Source organism: Xylocopa sonorina, chromosome 12, assembly GCF_050948175.1.
Source record: "Xylocopa sonorina isolate GNS202 chromosome 12, iyXylSono1_principal, whole genome shotgun sequence".
NCBI classification, from domain to species: Eukaryota; Metazoa; Arthropoda; class Insecta; order Hymenoptera; family Apidae; genus Xylocopa; species Xylocopa sonorina.
In genome coordinates, this window is record NC_135204.1 from 6,567,310 (window position 1) to 6,585,626 (window position 18,317).

Sequence of the window (18,317 nt, forward strand, 5' to 3'; positions counted from 1 at the left end):
AACTATTATCAATATCAATTTAAAACCTTACAGTTTTACAGCAGTGGGTGTATTTTCCAACTACAAAACTTTCATGTAGGTGATGTTATTCCTTTTTTTACTTTCGAAAGGTTTCATTATTTTTGTCGGAGACCTTGTATATTGTTAGACATAGCAGCATTGATTCTGCTGTCTGTACAAACCCCCCAAGTGTCAATGTTATATTCTTAGAGACGCATAAATTTTATGAAAGCATTAATGCTCTGTATGTATGTAACAATAATGTATTATATGGCTGCTGCGAAGCAGAAAATGTGTATAAGAGAGACATTCCTGTGTTTATTATTTATGTACTGTTATCGGTTAAACATTAAATGGGAAATAATTAAGTAACCTTTAACTTATTTATAAATATCTTATTAGCACTATTACATATACAATTCTTTTAAACTATTTTCATATCTGTCACGTGCTACAGACAAACCGCAAGTATTTTATTATATTCACTTTTCCTCTGTTTTACATGGGACATTGAGTTTTATTTGACTGGAATCAATTTTCCTAAGATAAATTTAATAATCACCATACAGAATTGCACTAAATATTTAGCATACTTTAAATTAAATGATAAATATTAAACTTATCGTATAAACTATTGCGCTCTAGATTATTCAAACTTTATAATATGTAACAAAATTGAAAAATATAATTACCCTGATCCTATCTGTGCCTGTGAAAATAGCTCGATTGGTGGTTGAACAAGACGCCTAGCATCACGTGTGTAATAATATACTTTCGAAGTTTTATGATAAGGTCCTAAAGGTACATTCGGCATTGGTTGTGTACGTGCCGCAAGACCATCGGCGTGTCTTAAACTTTCTCTAATTGGTCTCTGCAATTTTTTATGTATAAATTTACCCAACTCAACTTAAACGGTCTTAACTTCGTTCCGCAACATTCGTCCGTCGTTTATGTATTTATTCTTGCGTAACATTATACAATATATTACACAAATATAACACTTCTCACAATATTCGAAACATAACCAACAAAATGAAAATATATAGATGTGACAAAATAGAACTTCAATTAAATGTATAGACGATTACTATCAACGATAATACGTTGTATTTCTATACAAAACCTAATTTTAACTATACATGTCGATAAAAAGGAAGAAAGTTACGTAATTTCTAGAAAAAAAGTATGTAATACAAAACAAACATTACTTACACCTCGACATATTTCTCGAAGCGTTTTTACGAGCGGTGTTACTGACCGATGCTCTACGGCTTTCGACATTTTTACTATTTAATTAATCGTTCACTTTAAAGAAATATTAACACAAATCACTGTTTGCAAGTAACATAACCGTTAAACATTACGCAGTAGTTGTCAACTCTGTCCCCAAGTTCGATACGATCCGATCGTGACGTCACTTATCGATCATTTCGACTTCCACTTATCGAGGGGAGTTGTTTCGAATTGCTTTATTTGAATAGCCTTTAGATCATGAAAAATAAAGAAACAGAATTCTTTCATATACGTTGTTAGAAATTAAAGATTATACCCTAATTGTAGAAATTATAAATAAATATACTTTTCTATTTTTATCGATATAAAATAAAGCCTATAATACCTACAAACATCTCGTTTCTATCGCTATCATTAAATATCATTTTCACTAAAAGTTTACAGTGTATTGAAAAGAAAATCACTCCGAATTAATCGAAATGTATAGAAATTCCCCACTGATTAAATAATAAAGTACGCCACCTTGAGCGTGCGATATAAACTAGCATATTCATATTCTCCTCTCGCGTAACCTCCGTTGAGTTTTTCGCTCGTCTTGTATTTACGATCATTGCTGGTCATTGATTGCAAGTTCACGGTGTACGCCATTACTCCGACTGAACGGTAAGATCATTGTTTTATTGGCTAAAGCGCTCGATGCACGATACGTCAGCGTATTTCCATTCGTGATTCAGCAAAACGATAATTATATCTTATAATTTAACCGTAGTTGTCGGTGAACAGTCGCATTACAGTCGTCATTCTCGTACGTTGTACTCGAGAAATTTCCGAAGATGGTCAAAGCCGTGTGCGTTCTTCAGGGTGATGCCAAAGGCACTCTCTACTTCGAGCAATCAGTAAATGATCTCTTCAATCACGCATTTACTATGATACTACGTCACGTTGAATTATATTTTTAATTCTCGCATTTTAATTGTCGAATAGGATAGCTCTAACCCGGTGAAGGTCACGGGTCAGGTATCCGGTTTAAAAAAAGGATTGCATGGTTTTCATATTCACGAATTCGGCGATAATACTAACGGTAAGTGTAATTATTTTTTATAAAAAGCATCGCTAAAAATTATATTATAATAATTGAGAATAACTTAACTTATAAAAAATTGGAATGGATTAAACTGTAATGCTATTTGAAATGAACAGTTCACACGTGAACAGATAATATGAGTTTGTAAATAATTGCAATTCGTTCGAATTTATGTCTTTAAAGTTAATTGTTAATAGGAATACGAGAATTTTCATTCGTAGCTGATTGTTGTTAGGAAAAGGTGCAATGAAAGTTTAAAATTTTATCAAAAATTAATTCTTAAGGTCTTGCTCATTGATAAACTTGAATAGCTTATTTACCTAACATAGGCAATTGTTATCTAAGTACTAGAGTGATATAACCATGATATAAGTATAGAAAACTTTTGAATTTGCTCTGTTATCATGTTTGTTATATTCAACAGGTTGCACAAGTGCTGGAGCACACTTCAATCCATTAGGTAAAGATCATGGTGCTCCTGATTCAGATGTACGTCACATTGGAGACTTGGGTAATATTGAGGCAAACTCAGACGGTGTTGCCACTGTTAGCATAACTGACAAGTGTATTCAACTTCAAGGACCAAATAACATAATTGGCAGAACTCTTGTGGTAAGGCATTATGTAATAATTTCGTAACAAACTTTCCTATATTTTATGACATGCTGTACATATAAATAAAATTTCTATTTTTTTTCAGGTTCATGCTGATCCGGATGATCTTGGCAAAGGTGGCCACGAATTATCAAAAACAACAGGAAACGCTGGTGCACGTCTTGCTTGTGGTGTTGTTGGGATTACAAAAGCCTAAACATGTATATGTATACTCTAATACATCACTAAAAACTGATATGATTTTTTATTAGGGTGTATACGATATTATGGCTATTACAGTTTGAACATCAGTTCAGATATCATTCCTCAGTTGTAATATGAATCTTTTATGTATCTGTGGTACACTAATGTTGAAGCTTCAATAAAGTGAAATACTATGATGAATTTTTAAATGGATTATTACATCATTTATATAAAACAAAATTAAGGTAGCAATCTTTACCAAAATATATGCAGCTCGAGTAATCTGTATATACTTTAGATGATGGAATAGTAGGATGATACAAATAATGTTCAAAATATAACACACACTTATATGTGGAGAGGTATTGCATAATCGTAAACAAGATACAAGATATCAGATTTTTTTATATGAGCAAACATCAATATCTTGTATAGATAAAAAGAAGAAAACAAAAATGGTTTACAGACAGGTCATTTGAAGTCTTTTTAAGATACTAACAAGTGTATAAAAAACAAAAGAAACTATAATTAATATAATATAAACATATCATCCAGTTAATTCAGAGATTCCATATATTTAGTACCATTAGTTTTTAGTTTTATAATGTGGATGGAACCTGTACTCCTATTATTTGTCTGGGAATTTTCCCCTAGCATAGTAATCTAAATTGTACGTTTATATTGGCATCGATGTTGTATTCAAACACTTAACAACACGATTTATAAACACAGCCTGTCATACCTTTAATCAGAAACAAACTTTCCTCGTTCCAATTGATCTGACTAATGTTTACAACCACCACACACGTAACATGAAAAATGAGGTTATTATTTTATCATCAGAACTTTACACTACCTTGATATTATCGATCCATAGCGGAAATCTCAAAACATGTTAAGTTGGAATGAGTTTATGCTCCAAAGAAAGACCAGGTTATGTCGTAATAATTATTTACTGATAGTTTAATAGAGAATGGAGTACACATGAATAGTCTCACTGCAAGTAACAATTCTGCTGCTTGAAGTGTAAATAAGATTGTTCCAACAAATCATGTAAATAATTTTCATTGAATGTTCTTAAAGAAAATTGATGCATACATTAAACTTACTTTTTGTGTCACAGGATATAACAATTTGGGCAAGTTGAAATGTTTAAGCGAGTAGAAAGTAACAGAGGGGAAGAGTGCTCTGTACCTGCCAAACGGCCAAAGTATGAACCGAAGAAGGGAAGTTTGGCTGGTACTTCTACGAATAAGAAAGAATCGAGTAAAAAGTCCGGAAGATCAGATGAGGAGATTTGGGGAGATGATTTTGCTGAAGCTGATATCGAAGAGATGGACTTTGTGGCCACTCAAGCCACCTTGAAGGTTCTGCCCATACCGCATAATTTCTTCATATCTATGTACCATATTTGTTGCTATTCATACAGAAACATTTATTTGTATGATAAAAATGTCTTTTTCAGGACGAGAACGTGTTCTCTCAATTACCTACAGAGCAAAATGTACCATTTCTACAACCATACTGTAACGTGCCATCTACTAGTAAAGCTATTCACAATTTAGATAGCAGTGTTTACAAAATACCAAAAACTTATGAGCATATGTCACAGTACAATACTCAAAGAAAGAGAGTAGATAATTTGAAAGATACAGGCACAATAGCTTCTATTGATTACAAAGAATTTGAAAATAAATTAATGCATACAAAAGTGTATAATTCAACATTTAAGTTGGATGAAAATTCTATTTTGGGTAATATTTTGAGACAATGTTTATCACACTTGTGCATATATTAGCTTATTGCATAATTTATGATTTTAGAATCGGAACAGGCAAAAGAATTTGAGAAGTTAAAGCTTGAGAATAAAAAATTACTAGACGATTTCGTAACTAAAGAAGGAGAAACAGTGTTTTTGCGGAACCAACTACAACAATCTCAGCTAAGAGCTGAGAATGAAAAATTACAAAAAACGCGTTTTATTGAAGAACAGGAAAATCGACATAGATCAGAGATTAATGCTATCTGTAAAGAAAAAGAAAAATTGAAAACGCAACTTGAGTTGCAAGTTAGTAGTTCGCAAATTAAGAATTTTTCAATTTTATGTCAGATTAATTATATTAATAAAGTTTTATTTCTATCTTTTTGCTATAGGCACTTGAAGTGGGAAAGTTAGTGGAACGTTGCAAATTGCTAGAGAGCGGAAATGTTAGATTAGCAGAACCACATACAGCAAATTTAAGTGTGTCTGGACATAAAAGCAGATTTAATTCGTCAATTAATCGGTAAATTATATAGTAATATACTTTTTTTTTGTATAATTCGATAATATTTATTTAAATAATCATTTTCAGATCACCAATTTCGAACAGGAAATCAGTCAAAGTCAAAGAAACTTGTGTTCAAACTAAAATAGACAATAGAAACAGTTATTTCCTCAAAGTATACAATCCATGTAAGTAGATTATAACTCGAAAACAATATATATGTATATATATATATATTTGCATAAGCTTCTAATTTTCTAATTATAAATTTAACAAGAGCATATTGCAGATTGCCCTCTTACAGAAATTCCAAAATCAATATACGATTTACCCCAGTCTGAAAAACCTGTAATCGATATTCAAATTACAGAAAAAATTGGCCATCGGAATTTACCCAGTTTGCAAGACGAAGACACGTACAGAATATTCGGTAAAATTTGTTCCGTAACGTGTATACATATTTTGTATATATATATCATGTATTTATGATTTAGTTAAATGTTTTATTGTTTTTTTTTTACAGAGAACCCAGAATTGGTAAGACCTGTTACAACCATGGTAGGCGATAAAAGATTAACTGTGGAATTTATTTTGCCAGAAATAGCTGCTCTTCAGCGAAAGACAAGTGCAGAACTTGAGGCAGAAAATACTATACCGATGATAAACAAAGTAAATTACCTTTAAATAATCTCGTTAAACAATATAAAAGTTTATTGATCATTATATATTTTAGCTAGTTTCAAGTTCGAGGGAATTGCTATTAAATGTAATAATCGTTCTTCAAATGATCTTGGAAGCTATGAAAAATGATGATATTCGAGACATGAACGACATTTATTTCTCTGATCTGTACTCGAGTTCCAATTTCAATGGAAAATGTGTGTGCTCCGCGAATGCATGGCACGAATACGAACGTGCTATCGAAGCAAGGAGAGTGTTTGGGGTGTTGTCGTATGTAACGTTCGAGTCGACTTACCTCAGCAAGTATATCGCTGGAAAAACGCGATTACTCACAGTTGGAGATGAGTCTTACAAGTCTTACTCGAAGCAAATGCTTCGCTACAATGCATGGCCGAAAAAAGACTGCGAATTCGAGATGCTCGAGATGATATTGCAGTTCGTTGTTTTAGTTGGATCTACGGTAATTTTCTTCTTTGATGCTCAAAGGGTGAATCCATAGAAATAATTATTTTTAGGCGTACTGGATCGTTGAGAATTAACGCAAGTTTTCATATTCTACATTTTTTAATTTCAGTGATATTTCAAAGTGAAATTATGTCTGTGCCGTTAATGATCCAGTTTGTCTATGAAAAATTAAAAGAAGAATTTCAATTAATATTTTACTGTTTTCAGAGAAGGTCTCATCAATTCAGTGCTCTTATATGTGCAATTTTAATGATTATTTCTAATGTTCACAAACAGGTTAAATTTTGTTCTCAAGGGTATGCAAAATAAAACATGTTTCTTTTTTTTCAAGTAGTTACCAATTTTGAAATATATCATTCAGTTTAAAAATTTTTCTTTCAGAATGGAGTATATCTATCAGATATTTAAGGAAATAGTGTTCAGTAGACCTTTACCATATTGTTACGCGTTACTTAGTGGTGTAATGATGGTTTTTGTGAAGTCTACGACATATTTGCGGAAACTTTGCCTTAATTCACGTATGTAATTTATCATACTAATAATGTCTTCATATTTAAAACAAACTTTTTCTTGATATATTATATTTTTTACGCATGTTACATTATATAAATTATAATCTTTATATTCTGTAGAATCAATGGCAGTAAACAACTGGAAAGGTTCTCTTCACTTTACTCCAGGTAGAGTATCTCTTTTTCAACGGAAATATATTAATACCTTTTAAAATATTTGTTGCTATTCGCTTGTACATTCGCTCATTCAATCGTGTCGTTTATTACAATATTAGTATGAGACTGTACGTCACTCACATCTATGTTTAAAAATTGCCATTTCAGATGCCTGCCCGCTACAGATCTTTTTAGCGCAAATCGAGAGTTATCACTTTGACATAATATCCGCGATAGATATCACGGACGTGTTGTTGCAATTCGTACAGTACATATTGCACACGGACGTAATTCCACTGAGATCTGAAACATTCCACTCTTGTAATTGTTGTATGAAACTATTGAGATCCACCATAAGAACGCTGTGCATATCTTCCAAAGCAGATCTATCCGCCACTGGGAACTTTAATTTTGTTAACTTCCCTTTGCCAAGGAAAGACACTTGTAATTTGAAGAGTATTTGTGCCAAACACTCGTTGCTCAGCATAGGAACAAGCGACGAGTGCATACATAAGATATATCAGGATAGGTTCTCGGACGAGGATGCTTGGACGAATATGAAAGGAAAACAATCGAAGATACTCAAAGATGGTATAAGATTCTTGTCACATTTGGCGATATGTGATCCAGATTTTGTTATACGATTGTCAGATATCGAAGACGCGTTCCATTTGTTCATGAGGAACCTAAGTGCCTTTGAAAACTTCGAGCTTCATGAGAATGAACGTTAGTATAATCGTCACGGATGTACAAGGTGCAAGATGTGACAATAAATTTCCGAAAATAACTTCCTGTAAAAACATCCTGTAAAAGTGTAATCTAATGTATAATAAAAGTACAAAATATTTTTTCACCCGCACTATAACCCGTTAAGTACAACGTGACTTTTATATGTTACAGAAGAGGCTATGAATAGAATAAAACAGACATTTATTTTTGACAAAACGTTGCAATCTGAAAATGAGCAACCAGAGAAAGCCAGCAGGTCGAAGCAGCTGGACATATTATCAAATTTCGAGGAGACAATCGTTCAGTCGTCGTCTACGAGATCTCAAAAGAACAAGAATTTGGAGGAAGTTTTGGCTACGTTTAAGTCGCTTTTTAATAGTAGAACGGACTTTTCCAATCATTGATAATATCAACAGTATTTTAATAATGTGTGTTCACATATATTTTATCTACTTCATGTCTCTACAGATCTTTTAATTCATCATTTATATTTGATTGTCACTTTTTGCCACAAGTTTCAACAAATATCACAGTATATAAAGGAAGAATAATTTTGTATATTTTATTCGAGTAAAATTTTCCTGGAAGGGAGCTACTTATGGATATGTCCTTAAGTAAGAAAAAATTCATCGAGTTAGCGATAGATTTTATAATGTAAGGATAAGTTTGTTTAATGGTAAATAAAGCTTATGAAGAAATAAAATGAAAGGTTTCTTCGTTGAACAGGAATTAAAATCCAATTTCATGTTGCTTATTGATTTCAATCCCCCCATGTATAATACAGGTGATGGAAATTACGCGCAGCATTAACGAGGGGTATTATTCCCAACAAAGGGTAGTGTTGAATATTCAATAATCTGTCTATCGAAGTGTCTACGGAGAAATGCCTCGATTATAATATGTTCTGTATATCAATCTTCATTTTCCACTTTACGCGATAACAAGGAAAATGATTAAACTATTAACAGATATTAATATTATATTGTTTTAGATCGAGTATTCGTCATCTCTTCACTTTTCTAACATGTTTTTCCACGTATTTGTATCTCTTCCTTTCATCCCTTAATTCTAATTTCAGAAAAAGGTAGAAATAGAAATATTAAATTAAAATTATAGGACAGTTTTACTATTGTTGGTAACAGGTCTTTCATTATTATATCCAATCTTCTTTCCTGTAGACTTCTTATTGCCAATACATCAAAGTTTTCTGTTGATCGGTAAACGTCAGAGCAACGATCATTTCTTCCATTTACAACGATTCCTACACAGTTTAGAACTATTTTTGGCTTTAACATTGGAGCCAATCAATTTCTTCTCTAAACATCAGAAATAGATCCTCAATCCTTTTTTAAAACAAGTGTTCATATTATTTTCTAATTACTGCATTACTTGTACCTTGATTAATAAATAATAGAATTCTAAATTATACGAGCCTACATATACGAAGTTTCGACATACTTGTATACAGATGAGATAAAAAAACGTCTAAATAGCAGGCTAATGAGTAATCAAAATTCTACACGGTCTGTGTAGTAAAAATACGTCTCTTGACGGATAATTTCTGCGTTAGTCGGTATTATAGGTCATATAATTACGGGCTGATCGGTGGTAGTTCATTAGAGAACGACCGTGTCCTCGATCATCAGCTGAATATGATTTCTCGTGTTCATTGAAAGGACAGTGAAGCGAATAACCACATCGGATTTTCTCTTACAATTCCTATCATTACATTTTATAGTGTTACAGTGATATGATTTCGTTTGAGATTGATACGTTTAGAAATTGAAGTTGTGAAGAATTGGTAGTTGAATGGTGAAATTTATAATTTTCTGAAATTAACATTTATGAGGATAATAGGTACAACATGTTTGCACGTATACTTCAAACAGGAACAAAATCTGTTGCCTCGATTAATGTTTTTTAGCAAACAGAGGGAAATCAAGGAAACCAATGGCTGTACAGTATTTTTACTTTATCCAACACCGAGGGTGATTTTCAAATAAGGGTATGAGATATGTGGGAAAATAACACTGAAGAAATTTCCTTATCTATTCCTAGATCTTAATCAAGGGTGTACGAGACAGTTGCTATATGAGTGTCATCGTCAGTGACGACGTGGCTATTTTACAGGACAAGTGTTGAGACTACCAACTAGAGCGATGATGGTAATATACAGATTTGGTTTTGCCTAATGAAAAACTGCTACATTTGTGCTCGTATGTTTTCCAAGCATATTTCTAATTAAAATGCTGCACTATCGAACATGTAAATAAAGAAGAGAAGCGTGCAAAAAAATTTATAATTTATGCAAATATAATGAATTGATTATTGATGATAATTGATTAATGAATGTGTAACATAAACGATATTTACGAAAGGAAGTTATTATTACATCTCATATAATCGTGCTAATTTTGAAACTTCCTCTTTTATTAATGCAGTTATCTTATTATTATTTTTTCACTCTGGCCAGATGAGAACAGCCACGTTAATTTCGTCTTTGATTATCAGGCCACAGGAATTTTTATATTTCCGCTTAGTCTGTTACTCATTTTCGTGTCACGAATGGAGTTGAGGAAAACTTTTGAATGAAGGAGATATCGCATAATACTACTCCTACACTGAACTGTTTAAATCGTCCATAACTTCTTTCTGATTTCGTCACGTTACGTTACCAAGCACAAGGTTACAATTTATTAATGTTTCTTCTGTGTCTTTGATTGAAAAAAAAGACGAATTTGCGCTACCATTGCAATAAATATGCGCGAGTAATTTACATGTTAAGACATAGAAGAAGACACATGAAAGATCTCATATTACCACTTTATATCATCGCAATATGTCTCAAAGATGAACAAAGACATTGCTCTAACAAGGTCGAGGATCACAATTAGTAATCCTATAATATAAATTCTCAAGAAATGTGCGTAACGCAAAAGCAACGAGAACTCGTGTCACCATCGAACAAGCGACACGCGCGTAACGCAGAAAAGGAGAAAAATGTCATAATATCAGTTTGCAACATCACAATGTCCCTAGACTGTGATTGAAGGCCACAGCGTGCGTTGTCGCGAAAAGAGAGCCAGATAAGAATCCTGGCGCCAGGACGCCCTCTAATCTGAGGCGGTCATTGTTTCTCCCACTGCTGTAGCTAATTTGTTATCTACCGCAAAATGCAATTTGTAAGAACTCTCCCCAAGGGCCGGCAATGTTCGACGTCGATAAATCTGGCAGGAAGCAGATAGACCGCTTATCGCAACGCCAGCGACTCGGCGGAAGTGATGTTCCCGCCTTGCTCTTAAAGAGGAAAAGGCACCGGAATATCACATCCCTGTTCCATTCAGGGATCGAGAGGAGCCCGTGACCGATTTTACATATTATTCCTGGTCCATCGCGCGACGTCCCTCTTCATTCTTCTCGAAATCGCCACGAAGAAACCGCTCGACGCACGTCGCGCGCCTCCTCGCTCGGCCATCTCTCTTCTCTTCTTCATCAACTCCGCGGTCATCTCGCGAAAAATGTGCAGCGGTAATTCGACGGAATAAAACCGGGACCACGAGGATATCGTAAGTGGTTCCTTCGACGAGTTATGTGAGTACAGTGAACCGTTTCTGTGGGGTGAAAACGTACTCAGGATGAAGGTATCCTTGGCGGCGCCGCTCATTTTCCTGGCCTTCCTCGCGCACTGCTCCGTCTGCTACACCGCGGTTAAGAGTAAGTGGCGATTTGTTTTCATTTCTTGGACGCGTGTAACCACTTTGATGCAGCAGACAGATTTAGCACGTCTCGTTGGGTTAAAACGGTCGGAGCATTCTTGGAAGAGAAAGAAGACATGTTAACTATCTCTTGTAAACTATTCGCGACGCTGTTCACGGGTATCCGCGACGTGATCGAAGAGAACATTCGTACATAGTGCAACTCTGATCCTCATTGATGCATTTATGATGCATTTTCTCGTTGATGCTATCCTGCTGTTTGGCTACAGGATTTCATTGGCACGAATGAAAAAGTAACGCGATATCGATTCGTAAGCCGATTAACCTCGTCAAGATACGCGCTTCGATACAGAAACACGATATTTTCTCGTTTTTTAGTTTTTAATTGAGAGGGAGAGGGAGCGATATTTTATCCAAATAACATCTGGTATATTAAAATTGTTCGTGAAACGAAACAAAAACCTCCATAGCCGATTGTTCGAGTGCTCGTTTCATGCTATTCTATTTGTTTTCACGGTTTTTCGCTCGTGATTCGAAAAGGGATCGTACGATTGCATCGCAGAATTTAATACCAAAGTGCAGGAAACCACTCTCGCTTTTTCGCGGCAGTCTTCAAGCCGAAGAACCGAGGCGAGTAGTTTCTTCATTGAATTGAAATCCAATTTCGTACGGCTTATCGATTTCAATCCCTTTCCCTATAATACTGGCGATGAAAATTACACGCGGCATTTATCGACGAGTATTACTCTCAATAAGAGGCAACGATAAATATTCAATAATTCGTTTATCGAGAAACGAAGTACTCTGTTCCGAATCTCTTCTTTGCGTCAATCTTCATTCTCCACGTCCTCAAAGTAACACAGAAAGATAATTAAGATGCTAACGGATGTCGATACAATTGTATTTCACATCGAATATTATTTAATGATACTTCTACTTAAATGTCTCGCATAAAAATGTCCTAAACAATGAATATTTAAATCGATACACGTTAAGTTGTTCATTAACAAAAGTAGAAGAAACTGGGTTACACCACCGCATGTGTGGCGAAGTCTTAACCGTCGCTACTGTCTCACTTATCGTTAAGATACGCTTTATCTTCGTCGTAAAAATTCATTTTACCACGTGGAACATCGTTGGCGTGATTTAATTTGTGGTTTCAACCCCGCAGGCAAATGTTCGCCGATGAGCCTGGCCAATGGCAGAGTTCGCGGCGGTAAAGGCAGAGGAAAGTTCATCAGATACAGCTGCAACGTCGGTTTCACCCTGATTGGTAACAAGTATTCGAACTGTATCCGAGGAGAATGGGATACACCTAAGCCCGTATGCGTCAGTAAGCACAGCTTTCTAATCTGACTTGATAAAACCACGGCACAGTGGATTTCAGTCGAACTGCATCGCCTCGTTGTCGATTCAGGGCAATTACGAGCGTGCATCTTCGACGCGTTTAAACATCTCGCGTTAAACGATCAACTTTAATTGACTTAAATTTATTTCAAGTAAATCGCGCAGAAAATTTACACGTTTGCAATCTACACTGTTTATTAGTAGAATTACATACTTTTGATGCGCATAATACTGTACTGATCCGTAGTTACCTCTGCGCGAATTTTTCATCCATATTTCGCTTACGAGGTAGCCGTAAACAACGCACATGGTTTAATTAATTGTTCTTCTTTAACAGGCGCGGAGTGCCCTGAGCCACCCATGCCGGAACACGCGTTGGTCGCAAGCAAATATGACGGAGCAGTGCTGATATATTTCTGCGAGCCTGGATACGCGTTAATTGGCTCACCTGAGATCTTTTGCAACGGAAGACAGTGGAATAGCACGACGCCCCATTGTCGAGGTGATCCCACCCTCCAGTTTCCAGTAATTGCGACAGCTTTTCGAAATCCACGTGGGATTTCGTTGTTCGCGTTTTGAATTATGATATCTGTAATGCACGTGTCCCAGGAAGATTACATACGTGTTCGTTTAACACGTATGATACGTTATAGTTCTCGTGACAGCAGTTCTCGTCGAGACTTACAAACGAAGCCTGAAATATTGAAAGAACAATTTTTACATTGGATTAGAAATTTTCCAGCTTCTTTTCTTTTCTTTTTTTTATGTTTTGCGCGAGATGCCAGCGATTACGTGGAAATTTCTATCGCCAGCAGCTCGTAGAAGTCGTTAGACGAATACTTTAATGTTTTATCTTTAATTAGATACAACTGCGGCAGCTCCAACGCAATGCGATTTCGAGAAACCGGATCTCTGCTGGTGGGAGCAGGATCCCGTGCACGATTTTGATTGGCAACGACATAACTTTGAGACCCCAAGCTCTCACGTTGGGACTGGGCCCAGTCATGATCACACTTTGGGACCAGGGAACGCTGGTATCGATCTATTTTAGTTTCGCTTCCCTTTCTTCTTGAATGGAACCTCATAATTTTATTCAATCTACTTTTTCTTTACAGGTTATTACCTGTACATCGAGGCTTCAAGCAAATTGGTAAACGACACGGCGAGGATCATTTCTCCCATTTACAACGCCTCGTACACAGAGTCAGGCTGTTTTTCATTCTGGTAATGTAGTGACTCAATTTCCTCTCAAAACAGAAAAGAAACTGATCTTCATTCCTTTTACGTTGATCGAGAGAGTAATTGAAAAATAACAGGCAACGTGGTTCTAAATTTTGCCTTTACGATTACCATGGTATTATTCCTCATTGCAAAAAGAAGAGATAAGTCTGAAAACAGTTTCACTGCGACCCGAGAGAGAAGTAAAATATCATTTTCGTTTCGATGCGCGTATGTGAATAGAAGAAAACTCGTAAATGGCAGGCTAACAGCTAATGAAAATTCTGCATGGTCTATGCGGCAAAAATACGCCTTTCGACGGATAATTTCCGAGTTAGACGGTATTATAGGTCATATAATTACGGGCTGATCGGTGGTAGTTCATTAGAGAACGACCGTGTCCTCGATCGTCAGCTGAATATGACTTCTCGTGTTCGTTGAAAGACAGTAAAGCGAATAATTGCATCGGATTTTCTGTCGCAATTGCTCTCGTTACGTTTTGTAGCGTTGCTGTGATACGATCTCGCTCGAGATTGATACGTTTAAAATTTGAAGTCATGAGAAACTGGTAGTTTCGTTAATTGGAAGATTTATAGTATATTGAGAATAATTTTTAAAACACGTAGCATCACCATAACTAATTTTTAATATTCCACCATTAAGAATTCTTTTTATTTGACAATTTTGTGAACAATGTAGGTACCATATGTTTGGAGCCACTGTGGGCGCTCTGCACGTATACTTCAAACAGGAACAGGACCTGTTGTCTCGACTAATGTTTAGCAGAGAAGGAAATCAAGGAAATCAATGGCTGCACGGTATTTTTAGCCTCCCTAAAGCTGAGAAAGGTTTCCAGGTGAAGAAATAAAGTATAGAAAAAAGGTAACGCGGAAGAATTTGATTACTTCACGTTCTCCTCTTTATCCTCAGATCATAATCGAAGGAGTACGAGGCAGTAGTTACGTGAGCGACATCGCCATCGACGATGTGGCTATTTTGCAGGGTGACCAGTGTAAAGATGTGAATAAAACGGACATCACTGACGCTGTCACAGAGAGTGATTATGGTAATACATTGATTGAAATTTTTTCGTTTGAGACGTATTACACGAACACAACGTTGCTATATATTTTAATGAACTTTTATCGATCGATCTGACAAATAATATATTTTTATATTGAGTATCTGATACATCTAACTGTTCCTTAGATTGATAACTAACAGACGAGCCGCAGATTTGTTCTCTTCGTCGTTTATAATTTCTTCAACAGCGCGTATGAATTTCTTTACGTCTTATTCTCGAAACGAATGGTTTCTAGATCAAATCGAACAAGTGAACGCACAGCAAAGTTGCCGTGGAAGATGTAAAAATAGTCTGACATACAATTTTACAACCTCGATGCCGCCCACGCCATTCGAAGTCTGTCTTTGCACCCTCGATTGCGCCGACTACTCGATCTGCTGCCCGGATTACGTGGGGTACTGTGTTCTATGTAAGTATGCTCAACAATTTTCAGATATTCCAATCCCTTCAACGTACCACCCCCTCGCAAATTCGAAACGAAGCAAGCGATTCGAATTTCGAATTCCGTATTTTATATTAAAAATGTAAAGGTCACGGATATTTGATATCTCGACGAACTAAAAATGTTGAAATAAATCATGGAATACAATTGGAAGAAAATTGAAAAGACAATTGAAACGAAATAGCTTTCGATAAAATCAATAAACGTCGACTTATTTCATCTAATGTTTCTCGTTGACCCACCCGATGTAATATTAGAAAGTTCTCCGATTAATATACAACAAAAAGGTCAGCAGCAACTTCAGCATGTAACTCAAAACCATCAAACTATAAAATTGGCTCTCCCACGCCGATCACCCTGTTTTTCAATACCCAGAACCAGTCGCAAAATCAATTCCTCGAATATATCTACATGTCTTCCTCCATTCACGAGTTCCTATATTTAGCAACGATTTCTCTTTCATTTTAACATTACAACCCCCAAAGAATACCCGAATATCTATTACAACAAACATTCAATTAGAGCTGCGAATCGAATGGTTAAATCAGTTCCGTGATACCAATCGTTCTCCATTCTGTCAGCCCAGAATTACTTCCCCAAAAGCGGCTAACAAACATCCGCAACACCGAGTTACTCTATCGGGTGCAATTAACGCGATTCTACCCGTGTTTACTCAAACCAGGAACCCTTTAATTCCCAGGGAACACCGACGAGCAGACCACAGACACGGAACAATCGACAGTTCCCAGTGAGAAGAAGGCGAGCCCGACGCAGCCATCGAAAGAGGGCACGGTGGCCGACGTGACGACCATCAGAACCGGTTTCTCGATAAATCCGAAGGACGACATCGATCCTGTCACTTTGAGGACGCTGACGAGCACGAGCACGGCGAGACCATCCACCAGCACGACCAGGAAAGAGCCGACGAGACCTTCTACAAGCACGGCCAGGAAAGAGCCGACGAGACCTACCACCAGCACGACCACGAAAGGGCCAGAGAGACCTACGAAGAGGGCGACTACCATTCTGGCTGTCGTAACTACGACTACGACTAAAACCACCCCGACAAAGGAGACGCCGTTTGTTTGGCTGACTACAGTCACCGGATACGACAGAGTGGACGCGCAGCCTGGTAACACGAATTCTTGTCCCCGTCTGATTGCGAAAGTTTCGCCAAGCGTCTGTCGGAGGAACGTGTCACCCTTTGTGCGAACCTTTGTGCGAATCGGAATGACTTCTCGAGCGGGGGAGGGGTTGAGGAAAAGTCGGGTAATGGGGTCACCAGGGGTTGCGTTTTGAATTTAGATCATGTTTGGGATGCTTTATGCTCGAGTACCGTCGTTGGGGGCGGCGTAAGAGAGCATGCTCGTATGGTTACACCCTGGTATTCCTCGGGTGTCCGTATTGACGCACTTGGGGCAATTTTCGTTTCCTCTTTTTGCGCGTTCGTGTTTGACATAGCTGAAATCAAGAGCTATAGTGGGTCGAATGTGAATTGCTTGCTCTGACATTTTGTTATTCGATTCTGTATTTAGAATTATTTTTCTTATTTGAAAACAAGTATTTCTCTGTCGAAATTTTCTAATGCAAATCTACTCTAGGTGGCAGAATTTTTTTTTCATTGCAATTGAACGAGTGTAGACGTAGAAAAATAGAGGGACGAAAGGTTCTCCTTAATTTTCAAATGAAGAAAGCGGAAAATGATTTGTTTGCTTTTCAGACTCCGACGCGAGGAGGCAAGACCCGGAAAAAGTTCATCAAGGTTCAAAATTGAGCTGGCCAGGGATTATCGGAATGATCTTCGGGATCCTGGCCGGTGTGTTGATCTCCTCGGTGCTCGTGATCGTAATTTTGAGAAGACGGAAGACGTATAAACGGGGGACGAACGGCTCGGCTCTCTCGGAGGACAGCGACGTTCGATTTTTGACGTCCGACGAGATCTTGGACTTCACGCTGGCCAGACCAAGCGAGAACGAAGAAACGTAAGGAATCTTCCAATTTTTCTGTCCTCTTTTCCCCTGTGTAACAGGCGAGCAAATTTACGGATACGAGTTGTGAAGGACAATTTGTGACTGCATGTGGAACGTAGAATTTTTTTGCGCTTGGTTATTTAAATATATTAGTTACTTATTTGTATTTAGTAAGGAATTACAAAGTGAATAACGTAGTTAGTATCGCCACAAAATTGTGACTAGGATCCCTGCTTTTTTGTCAGTTTGGAAATAAGGAGCACGATACCAAGTATTAATTGATTGATTTTGCTGTCTTCTTTATAAGAGAAATAGTTGCAGCGTTGATGTTGCAATTGCCAATTCCTGTATTTCTCAGCTGTGTTGTTTCTTGTTTGCGACTTGTTTCTGTTGGCTACAATTTTTCAAATCTCAAACGTTATTTTACACAATTACGACACTAAAACTAGATGAAGATAAAAACTATTGATCGCGTGGCAACGAAGAGAGTAACGCACTGTACATAGTAACAAGTTTTTGTTATAACTGGAACGTTGTACGAACGCTGATGTACGAAATAAATTTCGACTCTATTATGTAGATACTTTCAAAAATCGTGTTTAACCCAGTATCTCT

At 36.6% G+C, this 18,317-nt stretch overlaps 4 protein-coding genes across 7 annotated transcripts; 3 read left to right on the forward strand and 1 right to left on the reverse strand.

Moving 5' to 3' along the window:
* Positions 1–143: 143 nt before the first annotated feature.
* LOC143429715 (NADH dehydrogenase [ubiquinone] 1 alpha subcomplex subunit 7) lies at positions 144–1,391 on the reverse strand. Of its 2 annotated transcripts, none has more exons than XM_076905447.1 (3): positions 1,213–1,391; positions 693–871; positions 144–540 (listed from the first exon to the last, which is right to left on the reverse strand). In XM_076905447.1, exons 1-3 carry the CDS (start codon positions 1,279–1,281, stop codon positions 483–485), a joined length of 306 nt encoding a protein of 101 aa, XP_076761562.1. In that variant the 5' UTR covers positions 1,282–1,391; the 3' UTR covers positions 144–482. The 2 variants fall into 2 exon arrangements, with proteins under 2 accessions (XP_076761562.1, XP_076761563.1); XM_076905448.1 differs by having other exon boundaries at positions 458–525.
* Positions 1,392–1,782: 391 nt separating this feature from the next.
* Sod1 (superoxide dismutase 1) lies at positions 1,783–3,324 on the forward strand. The gene is made up of 5 exons (XM_076906000.1): positions 1,783–1,896; positions 2,003–2,129; positions 2,218–2,314; positions 2,742–2,929; positions 3,018–3,324. Exons 2-5 carry the CDS (start codon positions 2,067–2,069, stop codon positions 3,126–3,128), a joined length of 459 nt encoding a protein of 152 aa, XP_076762115.1. The 5' UTR covers positions 1,783–1,896; positions 2,003–2,066; the 3' UTR covers positions 3,129–3,324.
* Positions 3,325–3,763: 439 nt separating this feature from the next.
* Mus304 (mutagen-sensitive 304) lies at positions 3,764–8,721 on the forward strand. Of its 3 annotated transcripts, none has more exons than XM_076905665.1 (14): positions 3,764–4,168; positions 4,239–4,482; positions 4,581–4,869; positions 4,939–5,183; positions 5,270–5,400; positions 5,470–5,570; positions 5,672–5,812; positions 5,906–6,051; positions 6,116–6,523; positions 6,736–6,824; positions 6,910–7,046; positions 7,161–7,208; positions 7,365–7,922; positions 8,097–8,716. In XM_076905665.1, the coding sequence occupies exons 2-14, from the start codon at positions 4,264–4,266 to the stop codon at positions 8,327–8,329; spliced, it is 2,745 nt and encodes a 914-aa protein (XP_076761780.1). In that variant the 5' UTR covers positions 3,764–4,168; positions 4,239–4,263; the 3' UTR covers positions 8,330–8,716. The 3 variants fall into 3 exon arrangements, with proteins under 3 accessions (XP_076761780.1, XP_076761781.1, XP_076761782.1); XM_076905666.1 differs by having other exon boundaries at positions 3,764–3,939; XM_076905667.1 differs by lacking the exon at positions 3,764–4,168 and having other exon boundaries at positions 4,403–4,482; positions 7,365–7,787; positions 8,097–8,721.
* Positions 8,722–11,489: 2,768 nt separating this feature from the next.
* On the forward strand, positions 11,490–17,899 carry LOC143429845 (uncharacterized). Its single transcript, XM_076905658.1, has 10 exons — positions 11,490–11,639; positions 12,813–12,974; positions 13,326–13,490; positions 13,852–14,022; positions 14,104–14,212; positions 14,906–15,062; positions 15,137–15,272; positions 15,526–15,699; positions 16,433–16,864; positions 17,453–17,899. Exons 1-10 carry the CDS (start codon positions 11,561–11,563, stop codon positions 17,716–17,718), a joined length of 1,851 nt encoding a protein of 616 aa, XP_076761773.1. The 5' UTR covers positions 11,490–11,560; the 3' UTR covers positions 17,719–17,899.
* Positions 17,900–18,317: the final 418 nt, after the last annotated feature.

Excerpts from the sequence above, each read along its gene's own strand:
- LOC143429715 (XM_076905447.1), bottom strand. The coding sequence starts at position 1,281 with ATGTCGAAAGCCGTAGAGCATCGGTCAGTAACACCGCTCGTAAAAACG. Across the intron at positions 872-1,212 it reads TTCGAGAAATATGTCGAGGT|AGACCAATTAGAGAAAGTTT; the intron begins GTAAGTAATGTT and ends AAAAAATTGCAG. Across the intron at positions 541-692 it reads CAGGCACAGATAGGATCAGG|GAAAATTGATTCCAGTCAAA; the intron begins GTAATTATATTT and ends AATTTATCTTAG.
- Sod1 (XM_076906000.1), top strand. The coding sequence starts at position 2,067 with ATGGTCAAAGCCGTGTGCGTTCTTCAGGGTGATGCCAAAGGCACTCTC. Across the intron at positions 2,315-2,741 it reads ATTCGGCGATAATACTAACG|GTTGCACAAGTGCTGGAGCA; the intron begins GTAAGTGTAATT and ends TATATTCAACAG. Across the intron at positions 2,930-3,017 it reads TAATTGGCAGAACTCTTGTG|GTTCATGCTGATCCGGATGA; the intron begins GTAAGGCATTAT and ends ATTTTTTTTCAG.
- Mus304 (XM_076905665.1), top strand. The coding sequence starts at position 4,264 with ATGTTTAAGCGAGTAGAAAGTAACAGAGGGGAAGAGTGCTCTGTACCT. Across the intron at positions 6,825-6,909 it reads GTTAAATTTTGTTCTCAAGG|AATGGAGTATATCTATCAGA; the intron begins GTATGCAAAATA and ends TTTTTCTTTCAG. Across the intron at positions 7,047-7,160 it reads GAAACTTTGCCTTAATTCAC|AATCAATGGCAGTAAACAAC; the intron begins GTATGTAATTTA and ends TATATTCTGTAG.
- LOC143429845 (XM_076905658.1), top strand. The coding sequence starts at position 11,561 with ATGAAGGTATCCTTGGCGGCGCCGCTCATTTTCCTGGCCTTCCTCGCG. Across the intron at positions 11,640-12,812 it reads CTGCTACACCGCGGTTAAGA|GCAAATGTTCGCCGATGAGC; the intron begins GTAAGTGGCGAT and ends TCAACCCCGCAG. Across the intron at positions 15,063-15,136 it reads AAGCTGAGAAAGGTTTCCAG|ATCATAATCGAAGGAGTACG; the intron begins GTGAAGAAATAA and ends CTTTATCCTCAG.